At 42.8% G+C, this 20,633-nt stretch overlaps 1 protein-coding gene across 20 annotated transcripts in view; it reads right to left on the minus strand.

Annotated features, from left to right (window-relative positions):
- Window positions 1-20,633, minus strand: part of MAGI1 (membrane associated guanylate kinase, WW and PDZ domain containing 1) — a 284,497-nt gene that overhangs the window by 46,256 nt on the left and 217,608 nt on the right. For 8 of the 20 annotated variants that reach the window (XM_015875214.2, XM_015875206.2, XM_015875212.2 and 5 more), the window contains exons 6-12: window positions 18,527-18,609; window positions 15,568-15,606; window positions 11,555-11,612; window positions 9,884-9,978; window positions 8,956-9,048; window positions 6,494-6,676; window positions 5,184-5,804 (exon numbers count right to left, since the gene is read on the minus strand). In XM_015875214.2, the coding sequence (XP_015730700.1) occupies window positions 5,184-5,804; window positions 6,494-6,676; window positions 8,956-9,048; window positions 9,884-9,978; window positions 11,555-11,612; window positions 15,568-15,606; window positions 18,527-18,609 (1,172 nt within the window). The remainder of the gene's footprint in view (window positions 1-5,183; window positions 5,805-6,493; window positions 6,677-8,955; window positions 9,049-9,883; window positions 9,979-11,554; window positions 11,613-15,567; window positions 15,607-18,526; window positions 18,610-20,633) is intronic. The other 12 variants (XM_015875219.2, XM_015875218.2, XM_015875215.2 and 9 more) reach the window with 4 other exon arrangements.

Consider the following 20,633-nt stretch of genomic DNA (forward strand, 5'->3'; position numbering starts at 1 on the left):
TATGCTTTTTGTAGACCAACTTAAAAGCTTCACTCATTTGATTTCCTTCTTCCCAGGGGAAAGCCTTTAAAAAAAATAGTAACAAAATTAAACAACAGGAAACAATCGGAGGCAGATCTTTAAGTGCCAAATGAGGTTCCTAATTAAAGGGGGAAGTGCATAAATCAAGAATGACAAAGTAGTAGCCCTAGAATTACAAAGGAAATGAAATACAAGTCTTGAGATTATGCTTGAAATTATGTATTTCTTTAAACATACTGTGATTCTCATTAAAAAAAAACCAACAACAATGTACTAAATAAACAGGGGCAGCTATGAGTTATCGAAACTATACCACCAGCTGCTGTTTCTGTTGGTGCTACTTGCACTTACAATAGCTAGTATTTTACAACATGCACACTGAGATAAGAGACACTGAGTGACAAATTGCTGAGGGACTCAACCAATAGCTCTGATGGGAGACAACTGAGGAGCACAAGGTCCTGGCAGCACCACTGGTTGCTGAGACAGGAAGGCGAGGTAAGGAAAAAAGGGAGGACATGAAATGGAAATTTCAGAAATGCTGAGGTTGGTGGAGCACACCAAGTGGCAGAGAGGAATTACATCTGCTCCTGCTTCTGGGGGGCAAAGAAGCTGCCACAAGATGGTGTCCCATGGGGTATATACTGTAAGAAATCCTATCATAAGGAAGGAGGCAGCTCCGAGCCCAGTGGGATGGAAATCCATTTTCATGGGGGTTTCTATGGATCCAAGCACGGGACAAAGAGCCCAGTATAATTCTCTGCTCTCTCTGCACTGAGAACTGAAATCACTGCTGGAAACCCTGAACTTTTCTTCCCTTTCCAGAAGCTTTGGCACAGGCACACGGGCTCTGTGGTAACGGTCATCCGATTCCCAGGTTGTGATTTTGTCCTAAAAGAACTCTGGACTCACTTTTCTCTATTTCAGCAGCTGCTAAGGCAGTCTAAATATTCTGGCAGCTAGATGCTCAAGTGGCTTGACTTTCAGCTCATTCTTCACTGCAGCCTAAAGGGCAAACAGAAGTGAGTGGCTTGTTCAAAAGAGTTCAAGCCTCTACTGAATAGCTGATTGCAGTTCTAATTACCATGGGTTTACATCATTAGGGATAGCAACTGAAAAGGAGCTCTAATTCTAACACTGAGATCAGCTATAGCTCTTTTTTTTCTTTGGCCATCACCACTAAATGACTGCTTTCCGACACTTCTTGTACAGACAGGAAGGAAAAGTTTGCTTTCTATGGGGGGAAAGGGATATCAATAAAGTGTAATTATGATGTTTTTGCTTATAAAAGTAAGTGGACATCCTATGAGGCCAGCAGTGGTAGTAGATCTCACTCCACTCAGGTATTTCACGCTCAGTGTTGCTGCTCACTTATGCCAAAGAACTGTATTTTGACCCCTCAGATCCCAAAGAGCAATCTGATGTCAACCAAGCTGTCATAATGTGCGTGCAATTAGAAGTAGCTACGATATATTATTTGTAAAGCTTTTCCACTGCGTCTAAAGCATCTTCTGACTCTACCAGGGCTGAGGGGAACCCAAAGCTGCAGCCAGAACACTAAAGGAAAAGACACCTTCATATCACTATGTGATGTTTCGAGGGTCTGTATACCAGATATACAGAGAGAAAATAAAACTCCTTCCATTTTAGGCTACCAAAAGACATTTCAAGTCCAGAGCAGTTGACTCCAGCACGCAGTTTTGGCACAAGAAGGAGAAGATACCTCATTTCTAAGGAAAGCAGTGGATGTTAATGAGCCTCACTTGCCAAGAGCACCACTGGAACAGCAAGGGAGGCTCCATACAGATAAGAAGTCTTAACAGGTTTATTGCTTGAACACTCCGCAATTTTGTTCCATTGCTGCAAATCTCTGCTAAAGTTACACGTATTACCTTCTTGAGACCTCTGAGTCAGGGACCAAGAGAGGTTTCCCCACTTCATCCTGCCTCATCACTCACTGCAAACATCCTCTATTCGCAGCTGAGCCATGAATAGAGATTTTACTACTGACTGCACTTACATGGAGACCAGCACTCAGGTGATGGGCATTTGATATTACTTAGCTCTTTCCTCCCATAAAATACACTTAGTTTTGAAATTGATATTTATCATCTGTGTCTCAAAAGACTGATTTCTATTCCCCAGTTTAATGTAAATGTAGCTCTAGGGAAAGCAACCATAAACTGCACTGGTTTGCAGATGGCATGTGAGTGACATCCCACCTGCATGCTTTTACTTCGATCTGGAGCAGAGTGAGAATACATCTCCGAGGGGATTATGTAGATCAGGCTGAAGGTCTGTGCTATTTTCAACCTCCTGGTCAACAGAGATGCTGAAAGCTTGGAAGGGAAGTTATCCATTCAAACCTGCAGAAAAACTACTCAGCCCAATTCTTGTAACTGACCACAAAACAGATACAACAGTGTTGGGTAGTTTATACAGAAAACTAACCTAGACTTGGAAAAAAAACCCATAAAATCGTATTTAATCTGAGGTTATTTGAATAATACATCAGTAAGACATGCAGATACTGAGACAAATGCTAGGTCTTACTGACCCAGATAAGTGCAGCACAGTAGTTTGGCAGAATCCCTTGTTCTGAAACATCCGCCACCTGTCCTGGCACAGACACAGCTCCCTGCAATAGAAGTCACTTGGGAAACAGGGAGATTATTCCAACTAATGTTGCTTTTATTATGAATAGATTCTATGCAGAATGGAGAGGTATTTGAATCACTCCGGTCAGACAAGGCTTCAACGAAAATTGGATTTCAAGTGGTAAATATACCTTTGTTTTGTTGTTGCTTTCTTTGCCTTCACTTGGTAGGCTCCATGTTTAAAGACCTCTTTGCAATTAAAAATATCTGAACTAAAGGTACGCCTTTTTGTGACCTTATTAACAGTAAATCTCTAAAATAAATGAGATGTGCAATGACAACAAGTGCACTGCAGGGACAAACACATACGCTTAACTCTTCATTTTGTAACTAGGAGCGCTGGCACTTTCATGGATCCAGACCTTGAACAGACTTCCTTTGCTGCCAAGCATCTCCACGCCACCCTTCAGATCTGCTGGGCTTTACCCAGCAAGGTCTCCTGCCTCCTCCAGTCCAACTTACAGGCTCAAATGGCTTGGCACCTTCACCCGTTTAAAATCACTCAGAACCAAACAACACCCATTTGATCCTCAGTCAAGATCTCTATTTGGCTTGAGGGATCTGCTCTGTCCTGCCCTAGCATCTACAGGCAATTATGTTATCCCTTAGGAAAGCAGGTCTTCCACAGGACCTCTTAAGAGCAAACTTTCAATGACCTGACACTGCCCCTCTCTTAAAGCATTCATCCCCATAGCCTCACACAAGCCTTACAAATGATTTTCATGCAGAGAGGACCCTTCAGCTTTAACAATTAAATCTTGTTGGGAGCATACAAGCTGCTCCAAGCAGGCAAACCTTGTCACATATACGACTCATCCCTTCCTGATATTTTACTGTCTGATTAGTAATAATCATTTCTGACAAATCCTTTCTACAGCTCAGAACCAGTCGTAGCAGTGCAGGGATGCTCCATGCAGAGCCCATCTGAATGCAGATGTCTGGCTTATGTGTGGCTGCCTGACAGCAGCTGAGCACTTTCTTCACTGGACACCAGAGGGAGAAGGAGGAAAAGACAACTGATAGGGACAGTATGGAAGAGCTGCTCCAGGAGCCCTGAATTTGCTTACAGACTGCAGAGCCAAATGTATTTCTGCAATGGGATCAAGAAGACCGGCACGTCATCTACCTGGGAAGGCGACAGCAAACACTAAATATGTGCTCAGTATTTCAATTCAGCAAAAAAACAAAGGCAAAAGAAGAAAGAGACTCAGCAAGATTACCAGAGAACTATTTACTATCCTATTAAAACTCTGCTTTTATTTCCTCATCAAATCTTTTCATTATGCCTTCAAGCCATAAGAAGGATTATTAAATGTCATCCACAATTCAAATAATTAATGTATGGTGGTACCAGATACGTATGTGCTCTCATGGAGAATTAATAACAGCTGCTATCTTTCTTCCAACCATATTTTTTCCAAAATACATATATTAATCATGAGTCTGCCGTGCATTTTTTTTAAGCCTATCCAGTATTGAAGGTCTCCAGGGAACTCACACTTGGAAAATTGGAGAACTCATAATATATTCTGTTCTCTACTTTTTAATTTACTAACTAAATGTTACAGTAAAGTAAGCACTCGGAAAAGAAGAAGGATAAGAAAGGCTTTGCTTGCTCCAGAACTGCTAATAATTGCAGAACCCACGTCCTCCATTCTTTGAAATAGCCCTTCAAAAACAATAAACCAGAGCTGCCAATTCAGAAGGCAGCGTGTCCCCATTCAACAGACCAGCTTTGGTTGCTAATTTTCTACAATTAAAACACTCTGGGAAGGTTTCAGCACTTTCACAGTCAGTGCAGATCCCAGAGCTGCATTTGGCCTCTGCTCCTTGCTCTGCTCCCCTCTGTCCCTGCAGTGTGCCTGTAAGGTGCTGAGCACCACGTGTGCATTATCCATGCAAAACACTGCGCTTCAGCAACACAACCAAAACTGAGTTCAGCTCCTGATTGCCAGGAGATAATTATCAGCAGATAAACAGGTCAAGAATTAGCACTTCAATTGCTCACAACCTGGGGAAGTTTAAATGCTCTGCCTTCAACCCAGGTTACAATCTGCATCCCAGGTGTAGCCCTTCCACACTGAAAAGTCCATGGCTATCTGGCTTTGGACGCTGCAAACCACAAAATATATCACAATTCTCTTCCATCCCACAAAACAACACAAGAAATACCCACATTATTTAAACAAATCAAGTTTTATGAGCAGATCAGGGGACGTCATGTAAGGCAACGGTGTAACCATACAACCCGCTTGCCCCCTACCAGAAGCTGTGTGTAGTGCAAGAGCACACAGGAGCTGCAAGCACATTCACCCCAGCAAAGCACCAAACAACAAATAACTTTAACCATCCATTTGACGCAGCAACTGCCAACATGCAGCAGTTCTCACACCTCCAGACACAAACCTTTTCAACACTGAAGATTAAGGGAGCAGATCTTTCATGACATGCATGTTTTTGGATAATTTGAGGAAGAAATATTTTCAAGTAGTTTTAAAGACTTACCTCCTCGCTGCACCAGCAACGTGACTTCGCTTCCCTTCGGACATTCAATCAGCATATCTACCACCTGGTTGTGAGTGAGGCTCTGCACATTCTTCTTGTTGACTTCGACTATAAGGTCACCCTCCTTCAGGCCCCGGCATCGCGGGCTGTCCACAATTTGTTTCACCCTTTGGCCACCCCCACCGGGACTGTCTGCTATAGTAAAGCCAAAGCCCATGGGCCCTTTCACTATATGCACAGTTATCAGTTCAGGTTGTGTTGCTATTGAAGATGCCAAAGAGACCGTGTCATTGGGGTACCCATGGGGTCCGTTGGAGGAGACCTCAGCTGGGCTGCTGGGTCTCGCTTCCTTTGTGCCATTGACTTTCCCTGTTTTACTACTGTGGCTGGCTGGGGAGTCATAATTTTCCTGCCCGTTCACAATGATCGGCTCTTTGTCCAAAATTGCCACGGACGTCACCAAGCTTGTGTTGGGGTCATCGGGATCGAAGGGCAGGGGGTAGCCTCGGCACAGTTCGAGGTCCACGCTGGCACCAATGGGGATGGACTGGAAGATTTTCACAACTTGGGCGTGAGTGTGCCCCAGCACACAGGTGTCATTCACGCTGACTATGACATCCCCTGCAGAGGACACAAGAGAGATATATCAGGTGCATACAGCCACACCACACTTGTACACCTCAGGAACACAGAATTGGAGCCCCAGAAGCCCACAGGTGCCACTTGTGGGCAGAGAGCAGCACTAAAGTATTTTGCAAAGAAAAGCTGTGAGAATATTTGGACAAGCAAGAACTACTAGCACACAGAAGATTCAGCACATAAAGCCTTCATGTGCATAAACACTTTCTGAAAGTGCAAATGGAATTTGGTTCGTGCAAAAAGGTAATAAATTCAAGCAACAATATATCGCCTATTTTGCAGTTATTGCCAAGCCCAGCTCTCACTGTCACACCCTGCTCTACAATGACATCTGACAGGAACAAAACTGAGAGCTGTAACAGAAGGCTCAAACAGCAACTGCTTAAATACGGTGCCATGTACCGCGTCTCAGACGTACTTCAGCCTGAAATCTCATTCAGTTCTTTAACACTGTGGCTGTAAGACAGGGATGTTCAGCGTGTGATGTTCAGGTGAACCCTACTGGGATTTCCTCCTGTTGCATCCCACCTCCCTGCTTGCTGATCGGAAAGCTGAACATCTTTCCCCAAAAACACGATGAGGACTAAAGGTTGTTTTGAATTGCATATAAAAACAGCCACAAAACCATAAACCAAAGTGAAGGGGGTGATTTTGAGTGATGGCACCAGTACCTGTCTCCATTTTGCCGTCCAGCGCCGCAGGGCCGTCAAGCACCAAACTTTTGATCTGCAGAAACTCATCCGGCTCATCTCCTCCGACGACGGTGAAGCCGAACCCCCTGCTGCTTTTCCTTAACTTCGTGTGGATGAACTTCCCTTTCAACTCAGAAGGGTTTCTTGTAAAAAAAGGTTTCCCTGTGTAGGAAGTTTGGAAAATCTATAAAAAGGCAGGCAAGAGCATTTGGTCTTCTTTTCCTCCATCCCTCTGCATTCTAACAAGTGCATAAACAGCAGGGAGCAGGGACAGGACCAGACTGCTGCCCTGTCACCTCACTGCCCTCCACTTGTCTCCCTGGCACCAATCACGCAGGGAAAGGAGTGAACAAAACCCTCTGACTTCCAGCTGTTGTCTTTGCTGTGGTTGGATGCACCACAGTACTGAGGCTACACAAGGGGAAAGGGCTTTTTTTGGAAGGGAATGCATTAAAGCTAGCAGTGCTGGTTTGATAATACGTCTTATCACTGTCTTGAGGTGGTTTTATCCTCTCCACTAAGGATGAGATTGAGTCGGCAGTGAGAATTTCTGTAGAAATTAGCATCATAGTTTTATTATACTTGGCTTTCTCCAGCAGCTCCAGAGCGATGTTCAGACACCATGTAACCCTTCAGCTAATCCCCTGCCCATCCCATCATCACTACCCCCCTATCACCTCCTCTGGTGAGGAGCAGGGGGGATGCTGACATTGCTCTTCAGACACGGTTTCAAGCCTGACTCCTTCCTTCCTGCTCCTCACCTGCAGTGGATGAAGCAGTGCTGTAGTGAAGGTGGATCAAAGAGCATCCTGAATCCTAGGGGGGGGGGGGGGCTGTGCTGGAGGACTGCTAATACTCTCTGGGAGCATGGATAAGGGAGCACAAGGTGCTCCAAAAGCAAAAGCTCATCCTTGCACAGCACATTGCACAGGATGGGAAAGGAGTCACGGTTGTGTACTTCACAGTGCCAACACTACGCACCTCTGAACTTCTAATTATTTTTAACGTTTAGAGGGGAAAAGCCTGTGCCACTAAGCCCTCTGGTGACAGCTCCAGGATCAGCAGCCTGTGTCATAGCCAGCAGTGCTGGCATGATTTCAGAAACCTCGGCAGCATTGCCGTGGGGCTCTGCTCAGAAAGCAAATCTTAAGGGAAACTGGAGGCTTGTAAGCCTTTGAATGGGGGAAAAAAATAAAACGTATATTTGAAGATTATTCATGAGGGGGCAGTGCAAGGAGTCCGTCTTCTGCCTTTGAAGGGTAGCACAGGAATGTGGCAATCCTGCACATGGCAGGCAGATACTGTGCTCAGACCCCAGGGTGCAGAAAAACACAGGCAGCTTGTAGCAGGGTTTGGCCCTGTGCTCATTTTTGGTTAAAAAAATAAGCAGAACAAGCAAAGCTTGCCAGCATCTGCCTACTAACACGGCTTGAACTTGCCCTTAGTAACAAGAGACAGTAGCATCACAGGCTATGTCACACCTATGGTGTTCGCAGGGGAGAATGTTCTAAAGGAGTGTATCTGGAAGATCCCAGCAGTGCCACCAGAGGGAAATGGAAACACCCAGGTGCAGGGCAAGGAGACAGGGAAGCAGGGAACAGTGCTACAAACAGGGAGCAAGAGAAGGAGGAACAGCACTAAGAAAGGAAGAGGAAGGAGTGAGAGAGAGAAGGAGTATCAGTGTGGACCAGAACATCATTGAGGCAGGCTAACAAAAATGTTGGTGCAAGATTTTGGTGGATGGCAGTCGGCAGCAGGTGGAGAGCTGAGTGAGGTCCCCTGCACAATGGGTCCTGCATTGCCAGGTATGGAGTTTGGGCAGCCCTTGTACCATCTCAACAGTATATAAAAACAGCACTCAAATGAACTGACCAGTGCTGGATGCCTGGTGGACAGGGCATCATCTCCAGACACGTTTTTCCTTGGTGCCAATCTGGACTACCCTAATATACTCTAATATCCCATGGGAATGTGCTGGAGGGTTTGCATGATTTTGTTTTTGGGAGGGAAGGCTGCCCTGTGTGAACAAAAAGAAATCTATTTTCTATTTTCTATGGATCGTACTGTAAGAGCCATGCCATAAACTCAGCTATGAAGACATAAAAGCCTAATCCTTGCCTAACAATACAGCTCTGTAGCAAAAGATCCCCTATTTGTACCTGCATCCAGCAGGTACAGTGGTTAAATCCCACTGATGTAAATCACATTTTTGTGCCTTTTTGAAGACTTGGGATACTACATGAAGAATAGTCATGGTTCGTTTTTTCATTCAGGTAATCACGTTTGCTCCTCACATTTGGCAACAAATGTGGTTTTGAGGTAATTAGTATCAAAGTCTAGGGGACTGGTGTGTGATACTCCCTTTATTGGTTATGGTGGGAACTTCCTTTGCAGGAAAAAAACTTGTTGGGCTTTTACAACTGGTTTAACAAGGTTGTTACCTTGCACTGGTGCTTCCCGAACTGTCTCTTGGTTGTTTGAAACAAGGTTTGGAGCAGCGGGTGGTGGGAGAGATGGACACTCCTCTGTCCATTCTGGAGAGGGCAGAGAGGGAAATGTTACTCGTTTCACAACAGCACTATGAGTTCCTCCACGTACACACATTGGGAGTGTGGGTTTGAGCAAAGGAGACATGTAAAGCATAGCAAGAACAGAAAGAGACACAGAGAGAAGGAACAAAATGAATGGGATGTTCAAAAAACAGCTCTGGAGGATCCTCTATGTTTAAGTCAATCAATCTGTGTGTGCTCGGACAGTATTCCTCACACTCACACTCGGGACTTGCAACAAAGTGGTCTCAATATTTACATTAAAGCTATTCTACACAGTCCTCACAACATCAGTTCAGCCTGACTGAGAAATAGAAGGGATGATGTTGCGGTAACTGGGGGTGTAGGATGAATGCTGAGACCTAAGTCTTCTCTCCCTTTGACAGGAGCTGCTGTTCAACAAGGGGTGGGAAATCTATGAAAGTCCAGAAAGAAACCTGTAGGTCCCTCACTGCCATTGGGTTGCTTTAAAAAAGAAAATAAAAGGAAAACATTTTTTAAGACATGAATAAAGGAGAAAAAAATGGGGTGGGTGAAGTGTTCTGAAATCATGAAATTAATTCAGATATCTGAGCTACACAAAATGCAAAAGCTCTCTCATGCAGAGGGGTTTCTCTAGCATATGTGTACAATGCTCACTCCTCATTCCCTTCAGTAGACTATGAGTCCCAAACAGCCTTTCCTGTGGGTGTCGTTTTACCTCTAGAACACATTATGGCCACAGAACAAAGGACAAAACCATCAGCACGGGGCTGCCAAAGTGAGGGAGGGCAGGTTCCCCCCTGAACACCCCAATCATCGTGCCCTTGGTGCTGCTAACCTTCTGGTGGCTGCTGCTGCTGTTGTTGTTCAAGCTGCTTCTTCCTCTTTGCTTCAAGAACCGGGTTCTCATATTGTGTCTTCCGGTTGATGTGGCTGGGGATGGAAGAGAGTGATGAATTAGGAAATCTGTCATGTGACAAGCAGGAATCATGGTCAGGTGTGAAACATCTCTGAGGAAGGAAACGAAATACCAAACAATATTGACAGCAGTGTATGTGAAGCAGTGAGCCAAAAAGCCTGCTTAAGAAAACAAGAGGATTCCAGTATCAATATGATATCTGAGGAGAAATGGCAGATGATATCAAATACATTAAAGTAGTGATTCACTCTTTTAAAAAAAATGAAATTACAGCAGGAAAGGTGAGGTCTGTCTGATTGCATTTTAAAAGGCCAGCCTACATCGTCACCGCTTTAACTGGATTCCTAAGGGCACAGTCATTCTCACTGGAGTCAAACAAACAAAAAAACAGAGGAAGTCCAAATACCAGGTAACATCTGCAGCAGAGATGAGCTGCTCGTCACCCATTAATTCAATGGTTTCTGTAATCTCCCTTCTACTGTAAAGTTTCTCCATCACTAAGAAGAGTTCCCACTGTGAGGGGATGTGCAGATTGAATTGCATTCTCTTAAAGCCCATCTTTGTGTCCAAGGCAAGGTCTACCCTTCAGAGCTTGTTATTTTATTGTCTCCCATCCCACAATATCTTTAATAAAAACAAAGCACATTTTAAGTAATTATGCTATAAGCACTGCAGAGTGCTGGTTCTGAGCATTTCTGCTAAAGATCAATACTTAAAGAAACAAGTAAAAGCCAGTTCATGAGTTTTGTAAAGCATTTTCCATTTCAAGATAGCTTCAGAAAGTTAGGAGAAATCAGAATGATTTCAAAAAATGATACAGTTTAAACTTTTCCACCCTACAGTTGTTTCTCAAACAAACTCAGTAAGCAGCAATAATGCAGTGCCTGAATTAGAAGGAAGAGACAGATGCTCAAATTCAAACCATTCTGCCAGTGTATTGATAGCAAGTAAAATAAACTTATGTCTCATCGTTGTTACTTTCCAGTTTAATTCCAACAGGAAGGAGTGCTGCGGAAATAACTGGCATCCATATGTGAAGTGGTGGGAAAAAACACTGGAAACAATTCTTGGCATGGCATTTAATAGCAAAAAAATATTCTCGATGCCTTTGATAAATAAATGTCAAGCCTTAATTATACAGTTTGCTAACCTTGTTTCCCTAGGCACAGATGGTAGGGTCAGAAATGAGCCAAAGCAGACAGAAATTGTATTCCATGTCTATTCTGAGGGCTATCGTAAGCCATCCTAGTAGACAGGAGTATACACATAATTAAAAATTCATTTTATGGGGTCAGTGATGAAACAAAACTCAGCTCTGCAGTTTCCCAAGGGAGGAATTTGTCATTCAGATAAAGGAGCTGTTCTAATTCTGGCGAGAGCTGCTCTAACCCCTTAACTCTAGTCTGAACAACACAGCCCAGCACAAGAACCTCTGTGGGGCGGTGTGGGTACATCAGCTCCTCCACACCTCCTTACCAATGACTTACAATGGAGCAGGCACCAGGGCTCCACATAGGATGCCACTGAAACACCGCAGAGTGCAGCCCCCACTGCCCACCAGCCCCACCAGAACCACAGCACAGCACTTACTCTACATAGTAGACACCATATACGGGATCCTCAATTTTCTCCCAACCAGCAGGCAACTCTGGAAATAGAAAAAACATTACTGGAGATCCATGGGAAGACACCCCAGCTGCTCAATGTTAGGTCTGCTCTTGGCATTAAATGAACAAGTGGTTGATGTGTTTTCTTTCTGGGACACCACAAGTACCCTCATGGTTTGGCCACCAAAGGCAGAGCAGCCCTCCATGGAAAAACTGCAACAGAAATGGACTCATTGAACAGGTCACATTTATTTAACACCAGCATCTGAAGACGGGTGAGACTGCAGCAGACTAACAGAAAGAGCATTTTCCTCTTCTGTACCCCAGACAGGCCATTTATGATCACCCCTGCTGATAAAAGCATATTTTTTGACTCATTTCTTAGAGATTTACAATGTATGCCTCAGCCCCCAGCCCAGTGTAAATGTACATCTTGGAATGGGACAAAAGGAACTTAATGTAAACGCTCAGCATATGGAAACCACCCATGTGGGGCTGGCACATACAAACGTAATCTCACTACATAGCACTTAACGTAAAAACACATATTGCCATAATCACATGTAACAGAGATTCCCTTTTTTTAATTAGCATAATTAACAAAAAAACAGTTCTGAAGATGAAATTAGTGTTTGGAAATGCATCCACTTTTGTTCCCGTTGATTTTCTAGACTGCATATAGTACTTCAGCTATAATTAGTGAATGTAATAAAATCACTTCAGCATCCAACTGAGGGTTATTAAAGCTGCATGTATTACTTAAGGGCCTGATCCTTGTCCTACTCATTTCAACACAGTTGGCTGTAAGTACTGAAATTATCACTGGATCCAGTGGCATAGTTCTATAATACTGTAACTCAACTCAAAAGAAAGCTTCACCGTGCAATGGACTGCGAGATTGTGATCCCTGTCCCATGGCCTCAGCACTGTCAGATAACATACATTCAATGCAAAATAGTTCCTCAAGACCAATAGTGAACAATCAGTATTCATTTATTACCAAATACAAAGGTTTATTTTCATTAACAGTATCAATTGCTTGACCAATACAATCAGCAATGGCCTGTTAAATTGGATAAATGTAACTATCACATCCTGCCTTAATAGACTTCAGCTATGTTGCCATAAGGACAGAAATATCTCCAGACTGGAGATGAACAGAATCTATACAAACACACATGGGCTAATTACTCAAAGTTTACGTCTGTGTTCAGAGTTGGCTGAAGATCAGACGAAATCGATTGCATGGTTTTCACTCCACATTCTCTTATTTGCAGATAGAAGGTAGGTTTTTCATTCCTATCACTGTTTTATACTTGCTGGATTAAACATCTTTGGATTCCTTGAGACATAAGCAATTAAATGCAAGCCAGTGCTAAGATTTGAGTATAAAAATACTATACAAGTTTATCAGAGGACTAATTTGAAATGAATGCTTCAGAAACTGATATTCCTTCACACTATACAAGGAAGAAGATGGTATGAAAACAAAAGTTACAAAGCAGGAGGCCAATCTTCAAAAGTATTTTTGCAATGACAGCTCTGGTTTGCAAAGGAGGCCTCTCTGGTGAAAACATTCTGGGGCCAGCTTGAAGAATTTCAGTACAGGAAGATTAAAACTTGGCAAGCAATCGGGGACATCACAGGTTGTAGCTGCCATTTCACTCTTAACTTGCCCTAGGTTGAAAGCAGAATACCAAAGACCAAGCAGTGGAGAAGCAAGAAAAGTGAATATGGGAAGGGAGATGTAATGTATAAATGCCTCAAAGTGAGTTTTCCACCATTATTCTTGCTCAGTTATGTTTATCTTTTAGTATTGTTTTTGATTTTTACACTCAAGAATACTACACTTTTCTTCTGCTTACAATAGATTTTTTATGTTAAATCTTGTTTTGCTTCTTTTCTTTTAAAGAATGTCCACAAAACAAAACAGAAATTCAGTGCTTTCTTAATCCCAAAAATGCTCCTGTGCCAAAATCATGTCAGGCCCCCAGACAGTTTTCTATCTCTTCAGCATTCCACTTAAAGAACCTATGTCTGTGTTTCCAGAAATACCAATACTAAAAACTGTAGCTTTCAACACATTACTTGTTGATTACGTAGATGCACTTTCAGACTTCTAAAGGCCTTATGAAATTTATCTAACAGCAGTAATCTCCATAGCAATCTAAACCATTATTTTCCGTAGCACAGTCGAGCTTCTTAGCTGCTTTAAATAATTCATGTCCCTTCTCTACCTCTTCTGCTGTGCTGAAGATGACCCAGGGTATTCGAATTTTTCATAAACATAAGACTTCAAAAATACATTTTGCACCATTAGGAGTCTGAGAGAGTCGTGTGGTTTTTAATTTGGCATGTAGCATTCTGCAGCCTCAGGGCATTTGTTAGCAGGTAAATTCAAAGGAAAAATTCCCAATTTTTATACTTTAAAGTCTGAGATAAATAACCAGATTCCTACTGAGATGCTCTTGTTTAGTACCCTGTTCTACAGAGAAAATGGTTGAGTGGATGGATTCCAACAACAGAACTCCAAAAGCAGGGAATCGGGTTTTACCCAACCATAAAGGAGCTGGAGATGAGCTCAGCGTACTCAGCTTGTATTGCTCCCCATGTAGGTGAGTGAGTCCAGGAGGATCTGCCCAACCATATAACAGTTCTACTCCAAAGCCCAGATTTCTGTGCCCTTCAGTGCAACATTCTAACAACAGAAGGGTGATAACGTTAAGAGATGATTCCATGTTGAATCCATCTCTTTGAAAGATGCTTCCACTTTCCATTTTCTCATATTCATAAAGCAAACTGCAGATACACTGCAGAGCAATTTATCTGGCAACAACATGTTTATACTCAACACTAGCGCACTTAGTGAACAGGCTGTATGTTTTCATGCCCCCCTCACTAATGCTGAACCATTTGAACATCTCTTCCCCCTCATGGCATTATTTCCTAATCTCAGCAATGTATCAATGGGCTGAGATCTCAATAAAGCTTTCCTGCATTACAACAAAGGGAACATCTCGTGATGTTCAAACAGAACACCTGGGTGCAGAAGTGCCTGAGGAACTCGGGCCAGGCTTATCAATTAATGAGTTTTCCTGCATCTGTTTTTCAACACTTATCCTCATGCACTATTCCAGGTATATTACCCAGGAGAACTGCTCTTGGGGTAGTATTAAAAGTCATTCAAAAGCTGCTGGCTGCCAATGCCCTATCAATCACACAAAAGCAGAAAGCAAAATAACTTGCAAATCATTACAGACACTGGAGGTTAATTTTCTGGTAATGCAGGCCTCCTGTATGCACAAATATAAACTGTAATCAGCCATCTTTAAAGCAATAATTAACAGAGTGGAAACAAAACCCTGTGCAATCTCATGCCTTTCAGTGCACTACAGTGTAGGTGAACAGAAGTAACAACTACCTCCACCATCAGCATAAGCAGAATGAGCACAGATGAGATTAGATATTGAGACAGCCTTCTTCACAAAATGATGCAGCAAACAAAAATGTACCATATCACTGAAAATCATCTGTTTATAAAATCACCTACTGAAGCAAAACGTTCTGCTGTTTCATTCACAAGCTCAGCAAAAGCAACCCTGTGTAATACTGAAACTTCCTAAACCACAATTTAACTCTCTTGCCTGGGAGATACTTTCACCTTTACCCACTTGATTTCGGCAACATTAAGCCTCACCCTGAAGGCAGTGATACCATCGTAAAAGCCCCTAACTTCTGCAGGGGGAAATAACTTCTAACAAACCTTGCACAATTAAGGCCCTCCAGCTTTCTTAAAACCCTGAATTGGTAAGAAAATCAGTATAAGAGCAGAGGAAGACCAATACCTTTGTTGGCTAGGGAAGTTTTGTTGCTAAATTATGCTTGTTGAAATGAGCAAAAATTGAAAGATGCAAAATGACAAAAAGGAGAAAGCAATTGAAGGCTTAACACAGTGCAGTTGAAGTCAAACATCAAAACGAGAGATGGATGATTTACCTAGTTCACTGTCCAGTTCCTCCGTGTGTACCCCTTCTTCTCCAAGGGAAGAGCAGTAAATGAGATAGAAAAAATTAAAAGAAAAATTCAGATACCAGCACCAAGCAAGAAATTCCCTAGAGCAAAAAGCAGAACCAGCACTAACTTACTATAGATTGAGCCCAAGCTTCCCATTCATTTATCACAATCTAGCGACCAGAATATTGATGGATTTCACATATGTAATGAAAAAAAAATGGAATACCTATATCACTTGGTTACTTTCATGCCACAGTTTGATGTGGCAAAGCATCACGTTTGTATGCTTCTCGCTGCAGTGAAGCTTCTCCCTCAGATCTGCATATTCTGACCTTTGTAATCCATTCTGCAGACATATGGATCTATCAGGTGGCCAGACCTGAATGCCAATGAGGAAATCTGAGAGAAAAACCTTGCATCCAAATAAGAACTAATGTAGCAAGGTTCTCAAGAACAGCCCTAAATTTGTGTGCATGAAAGGTCTGATTGACTCCACTGTACCTTCTCAGATGATTTAAGATGGATGTGAAGCAACTCATGACTCATTTAACTGGAGCCACAGGCCCCTGCCAAAGTCCAGAGGCACTGGTAAAGGCATAGACAGGAATTAGGCAGTTTTAGAGGCACCTGGGACAAAGATCACGTAGTTTTCTAAACACACAAAGCCATCAATATTCGCTCTTGCTCCATTTATCATTACCTGCTCCATATTCATAAGTTAACAGTGACACAGATGATTAAAGTACTGCTTAGCCTATAAATAATAATAATGCAGTCAGAAAACAAAGGATGATGACAAAACCAGAACAAAGATGGTAAAAACAATCATGGACCTAATTTGGTAAAGCATAAGCTGTATAAGTGAATGACAGAAGCAAACAGAAGGTGTAGTGTCATAGTATTTGGATACCTAGAAATCACTCCAATGATCTGCAATAGGTTCTACCAAAACATCTGTTTAGGAACATTAACATGAAATATGAACTATGATAGCCTAAACAACTTGAAACTACCACCAACTTGCCAGGGACAAACCTCACAGAGAAATAACACCCGACAGGCCAAAAAGAACATCCAACAAGCACAAAACCCACAAACAGGATGGGATTGAGCCTGAAACTCACATATACACACACATAACAGACACAAAAAATGGAGCTACAGTCCCATGACTTCAGTGGGACCCCAACACAACCCTCACAAAAAAACCCATCCAATATCCATGATAATTTTCTCTGTTCTTAGTGCTGTGATGTACAATTATTCTTATGTGTGAAGTAAGATCAGAGAAGCCAGGCAAAAACACTGCAGTGCGCTGCTGCACTATGAAGCAACTCATCTAAGTACTGAATGTTAAAAACGTTCATTAATGCGTAACTTGGTGAATGAAGAGGAGGGGCACGTGGGAAGATGGAGCTTGATACTTTTAAGGACATGATAAACAAAAATGTTGCTACTCTGTGAAATTACGAACTAAATTAAAAAACAAAATGATGCAGCTGTATGTCTCCAATCCCAATTAAATATATCATGCCAGTGCTTGCCTTGCAATTGCAAAGAGGACCAGAGGTTTAGAAGGCTTTCCCTTCTGCAAGAAGTGCCATGTGATGTTATCAGGGCTACTGGCATGGTGGGTGAACTTCCACCAGGGCAGAAGTTGTGCTCAGGGGAAAATGCCCTCGAAAAGGATAAACCTTGTGCTGAGCTTTTGCAATCTCCTTTTTTAACTTCCAGCAGTGCTTAATTGCAAGGAAGAGGGAGTTCTGCCTGTGTGTGCTACAATTTCATTTTGCTCCAGTTCTGATTACCCACTGACGTATCTGTTTTTAGGCCCAGAAAGAGGCTTTCATTGGCACAGCTCTCCCCTGACAGCTGATGGCTCTGCTCAGTGGGAGCAGCTGGTGCCTGGTTGCACACACAGACGGCTCCTCAAATCCTGCAAACCTCACAAGTGAGAGGAAGGGGAGGCCTGAGAAACAGGGCATTGCAAAAATCAGAACGCCTACCAGTCATAAAGGCCCAATGGAAAAGCTGATCCTTTCCCAAAATCAAATAGTGACCAGACCAGATGATCTTAGTGGTCTTTCCAACCTTGACGATACTATGAAAATCATAACTTGCAATGGGCTGATTCACACCATAGGAGGTTAATCACACTATGAAACTTCGTTTCACAAGGACAGCACCAACACCAATGAGGTGAAACTCTCTGCTTTTATCTGTCCACCACGATAGCACTGTGTCAGCCAAAATTATTCACTAAGATCCCAACACCTTTTCTGGTCTGTAGACCAAAATTTCCATGCAAGTTTTCCCAAGTTTAAGTTATTTTTGTCATTAGTTCCTTTTCATCCAGTGCAGGGAAAGAACTTCCATTAGCAGCCCTGCCTCTGGCTGCTCTAAACCTGACAGTGGCTTGCATTTTCAACATCTCAAGGAATACAAAATTACATTGATGCAGATTATCAGTGACAAAAATCTACCATTTCCAACAGAACTTGTTTTGAGCAATCCTAACATCAAGTGTACCTCCAAACGTTAAGTTTAAAAGTGAAGCAATTGAGTTATTTCTGCCCAAACACAATTCTGATTAAAGCAGGGCAACACAATGGAGCCCACTGAGGCCCTGATGTGTTTCTGCTACATGGGGACCCACGGAGCTCTGGGGTATGGTCAGCACTGGTGTGTACTGGAAAGCCTCTGCAAAAACAGAGCTTTGTCCTTCTACCACCTCTTGCTGACTTTCATTAAACAATCAGCCTTCCTGATGGCTCACACACACACACAGTGACTTTACAACATAACGAGCACCACCTCTATGCACTTACTCATAAACCTTATCATTATTATTTTTACACATTTCTGAACACAGGTTATTGCAAAGGAAAGAGAAAGTCAACGGATCAAACACATTATTGTTTAGCTATTTTCAGTCTCTTACCATCGTCTTCACATTCTTCTAGAGGCTTCTGCTGTTTGCTCAGGCACCGTGGATCTAGCCAAGATGTTGTTTTTGTATTATGGCTGGAAACAAAAAATGGAAATTTGACCTTTGTTAATAAACCAGAGCTGAAGTATCAGCGACAGAAAAATATATATCCTCTGTATTATTCAGCAGACCTGAAGGCATACTTTTTGCCTCAGCAGCAGCAGCATTGCAATTTGCTATTCTGCAAACTAGATCACCAAACCACAGGAATTGTGGCATTGTAAAAACAAAGGTGAAAAACAAAAAGCTAAACTATGGAAACCAGTGTTCCTGACTGGCAGGAAGCATGTGAAAGCTACAATATTGTAATATGAATTTCTCGACTTGTGGCTTTGGTGATTTGTTTCTTAATTCCAGGAGCTGTCTCAAAGCCATTTGCCTCCCGATGAAAATACATAAATTTCCCTTCCCCCATAAAACACGCAGTGACCTTTCTCATTGCAGAAGACCTTTAACGTTTGTTTGGATATGGCCCTCACATTAGTCAAAAGCAAAACTTCCAGTGACAACTTCTAATTACACCAACAGAAATGTTCTGTGGGAGCCTTGGATGGAAGCAGAACAACTTTGTTTTCAACTCTTCCCCCCTACCAATCCCCAGGCAGCCTGGCAGTGACAGTCCTGGCAGTGAACACTGCAGTGTGAACAGCATTGCAAGTCATTCTCTAAAAATTATCTCCTCCCATCATTTCATATGCATATGGAGACAAGCTGGTAATATAATGCCACAGCCTGATGTCATCACAGACCTGACCTGCAAAGACAACCCTCTGGTCCCTGAGGTGCTATTTGTCTGGCTTACGTCTTCACTGCTCAACAGTTTGGAGCTTCAGTACCGTAGAAAAACTATTCTCCTTCAGGGTCTTGGAGAAGTGTACAAGCTTAACCTCAGCATCACAACAGCTTCATGACATAGGAAATGCCATAATGAGAGCTGTAATCCTCGAGGAACTAACACCTGACCAGCAAACTCGTATTTATTGCTACGACTTGTGACTGCCCTGCTCCTAGCATCCAAATCATTGGATATTAGGAAAATTGTCTTAGGAAGAATGGTGAGGCATTGGAGTAGGCTGCCCTGGGAGGTGGTGGGGTCACTGTCCCTGGAAGTGTTCAAGAACCATAGAGATGTGGCACTGAGGGACGTGGTCAGTGGGCATGGGTTGGGGTTGGACTTGATATTAGCAGTCTTTCCCAGCTGTAATAATTCTATGATTCTATAAAGTCATTGCTTTACACATTCTGCTGCCCTGCCTGCCCAAGGCAGGATGAGCAAACTGGTTTTTAAACCTTTTGTATGCTTCAGAACAATTAATCTCCAGCTTGAAAACTGAATGGCAGAAATTCAGCAAGTTGGGCAAATTAAAAACAATAAAGCTGAGGGGTCCTGCCAACTTATAAATAGGAAAGTGCAGCCTAGCTGAGAAAGAGGGCTGTGGGAGGAGAGCAAATGAATATTTACATATTTCCTCTAACTCTGCATTTAGCAACCCAAGGCTCACAACTGTGTGTTTTCTTGAGGCGCAGAGAATTTAGCTGAACACCTTTCAGATCACAGAGAGAGCATTGTGTCAGACCTGCAACATGGACTGGCCTACATACAGGGTAAGGACTGGGATAAATGGGGTAATGAAAATCCAACTAGCACATCAGTTCAGTGTATTCTCAGGATAAATCACTTCAGTTACAAGCCAGCAGGGTCAGTTCTCCAGCACACAGCTCCAGCCCCACTAGACCTGTGCTGGTGGTTTTGCATGCATCTCAGATGCTCCCTTCTGCACCCTGACTTGATAACTCAAAGTGCTGCAGATGATGGTTTCAGGCATCTGAACCAGCTTGGATGCACCAGCTCATTAGCTTGAAACAAATCAAACTAAATTGTTTTCTAGGCTCAGAGTGTCCTTAGAATTAATACAACTGCAGCCATTCAACACCATATCCACACCAACACGCTCTCGCACAGACCCTGTGCATCTGTACCCTCAAAATCTGCTCTCCAGGTAAGGCAGCATTTGGTGTGCTTCCAGACTTTGCCATCAGACAACAAGGCGTAGATGCA

Source organism: Coturnix japonica, chromosome 12, assembly GCF_001577835.2.
Source record: "Coturnix japonica isolate 7356 chromosome 12, Coturnix japonica 2.1, whole genome shotgun sequence".
Classification (NCBI taxonomy): Eukaryota; Metazoa; Chordata; class Aves; order Galliformes; family Phasianidae; genus Coturnix; species Coturnix japonica.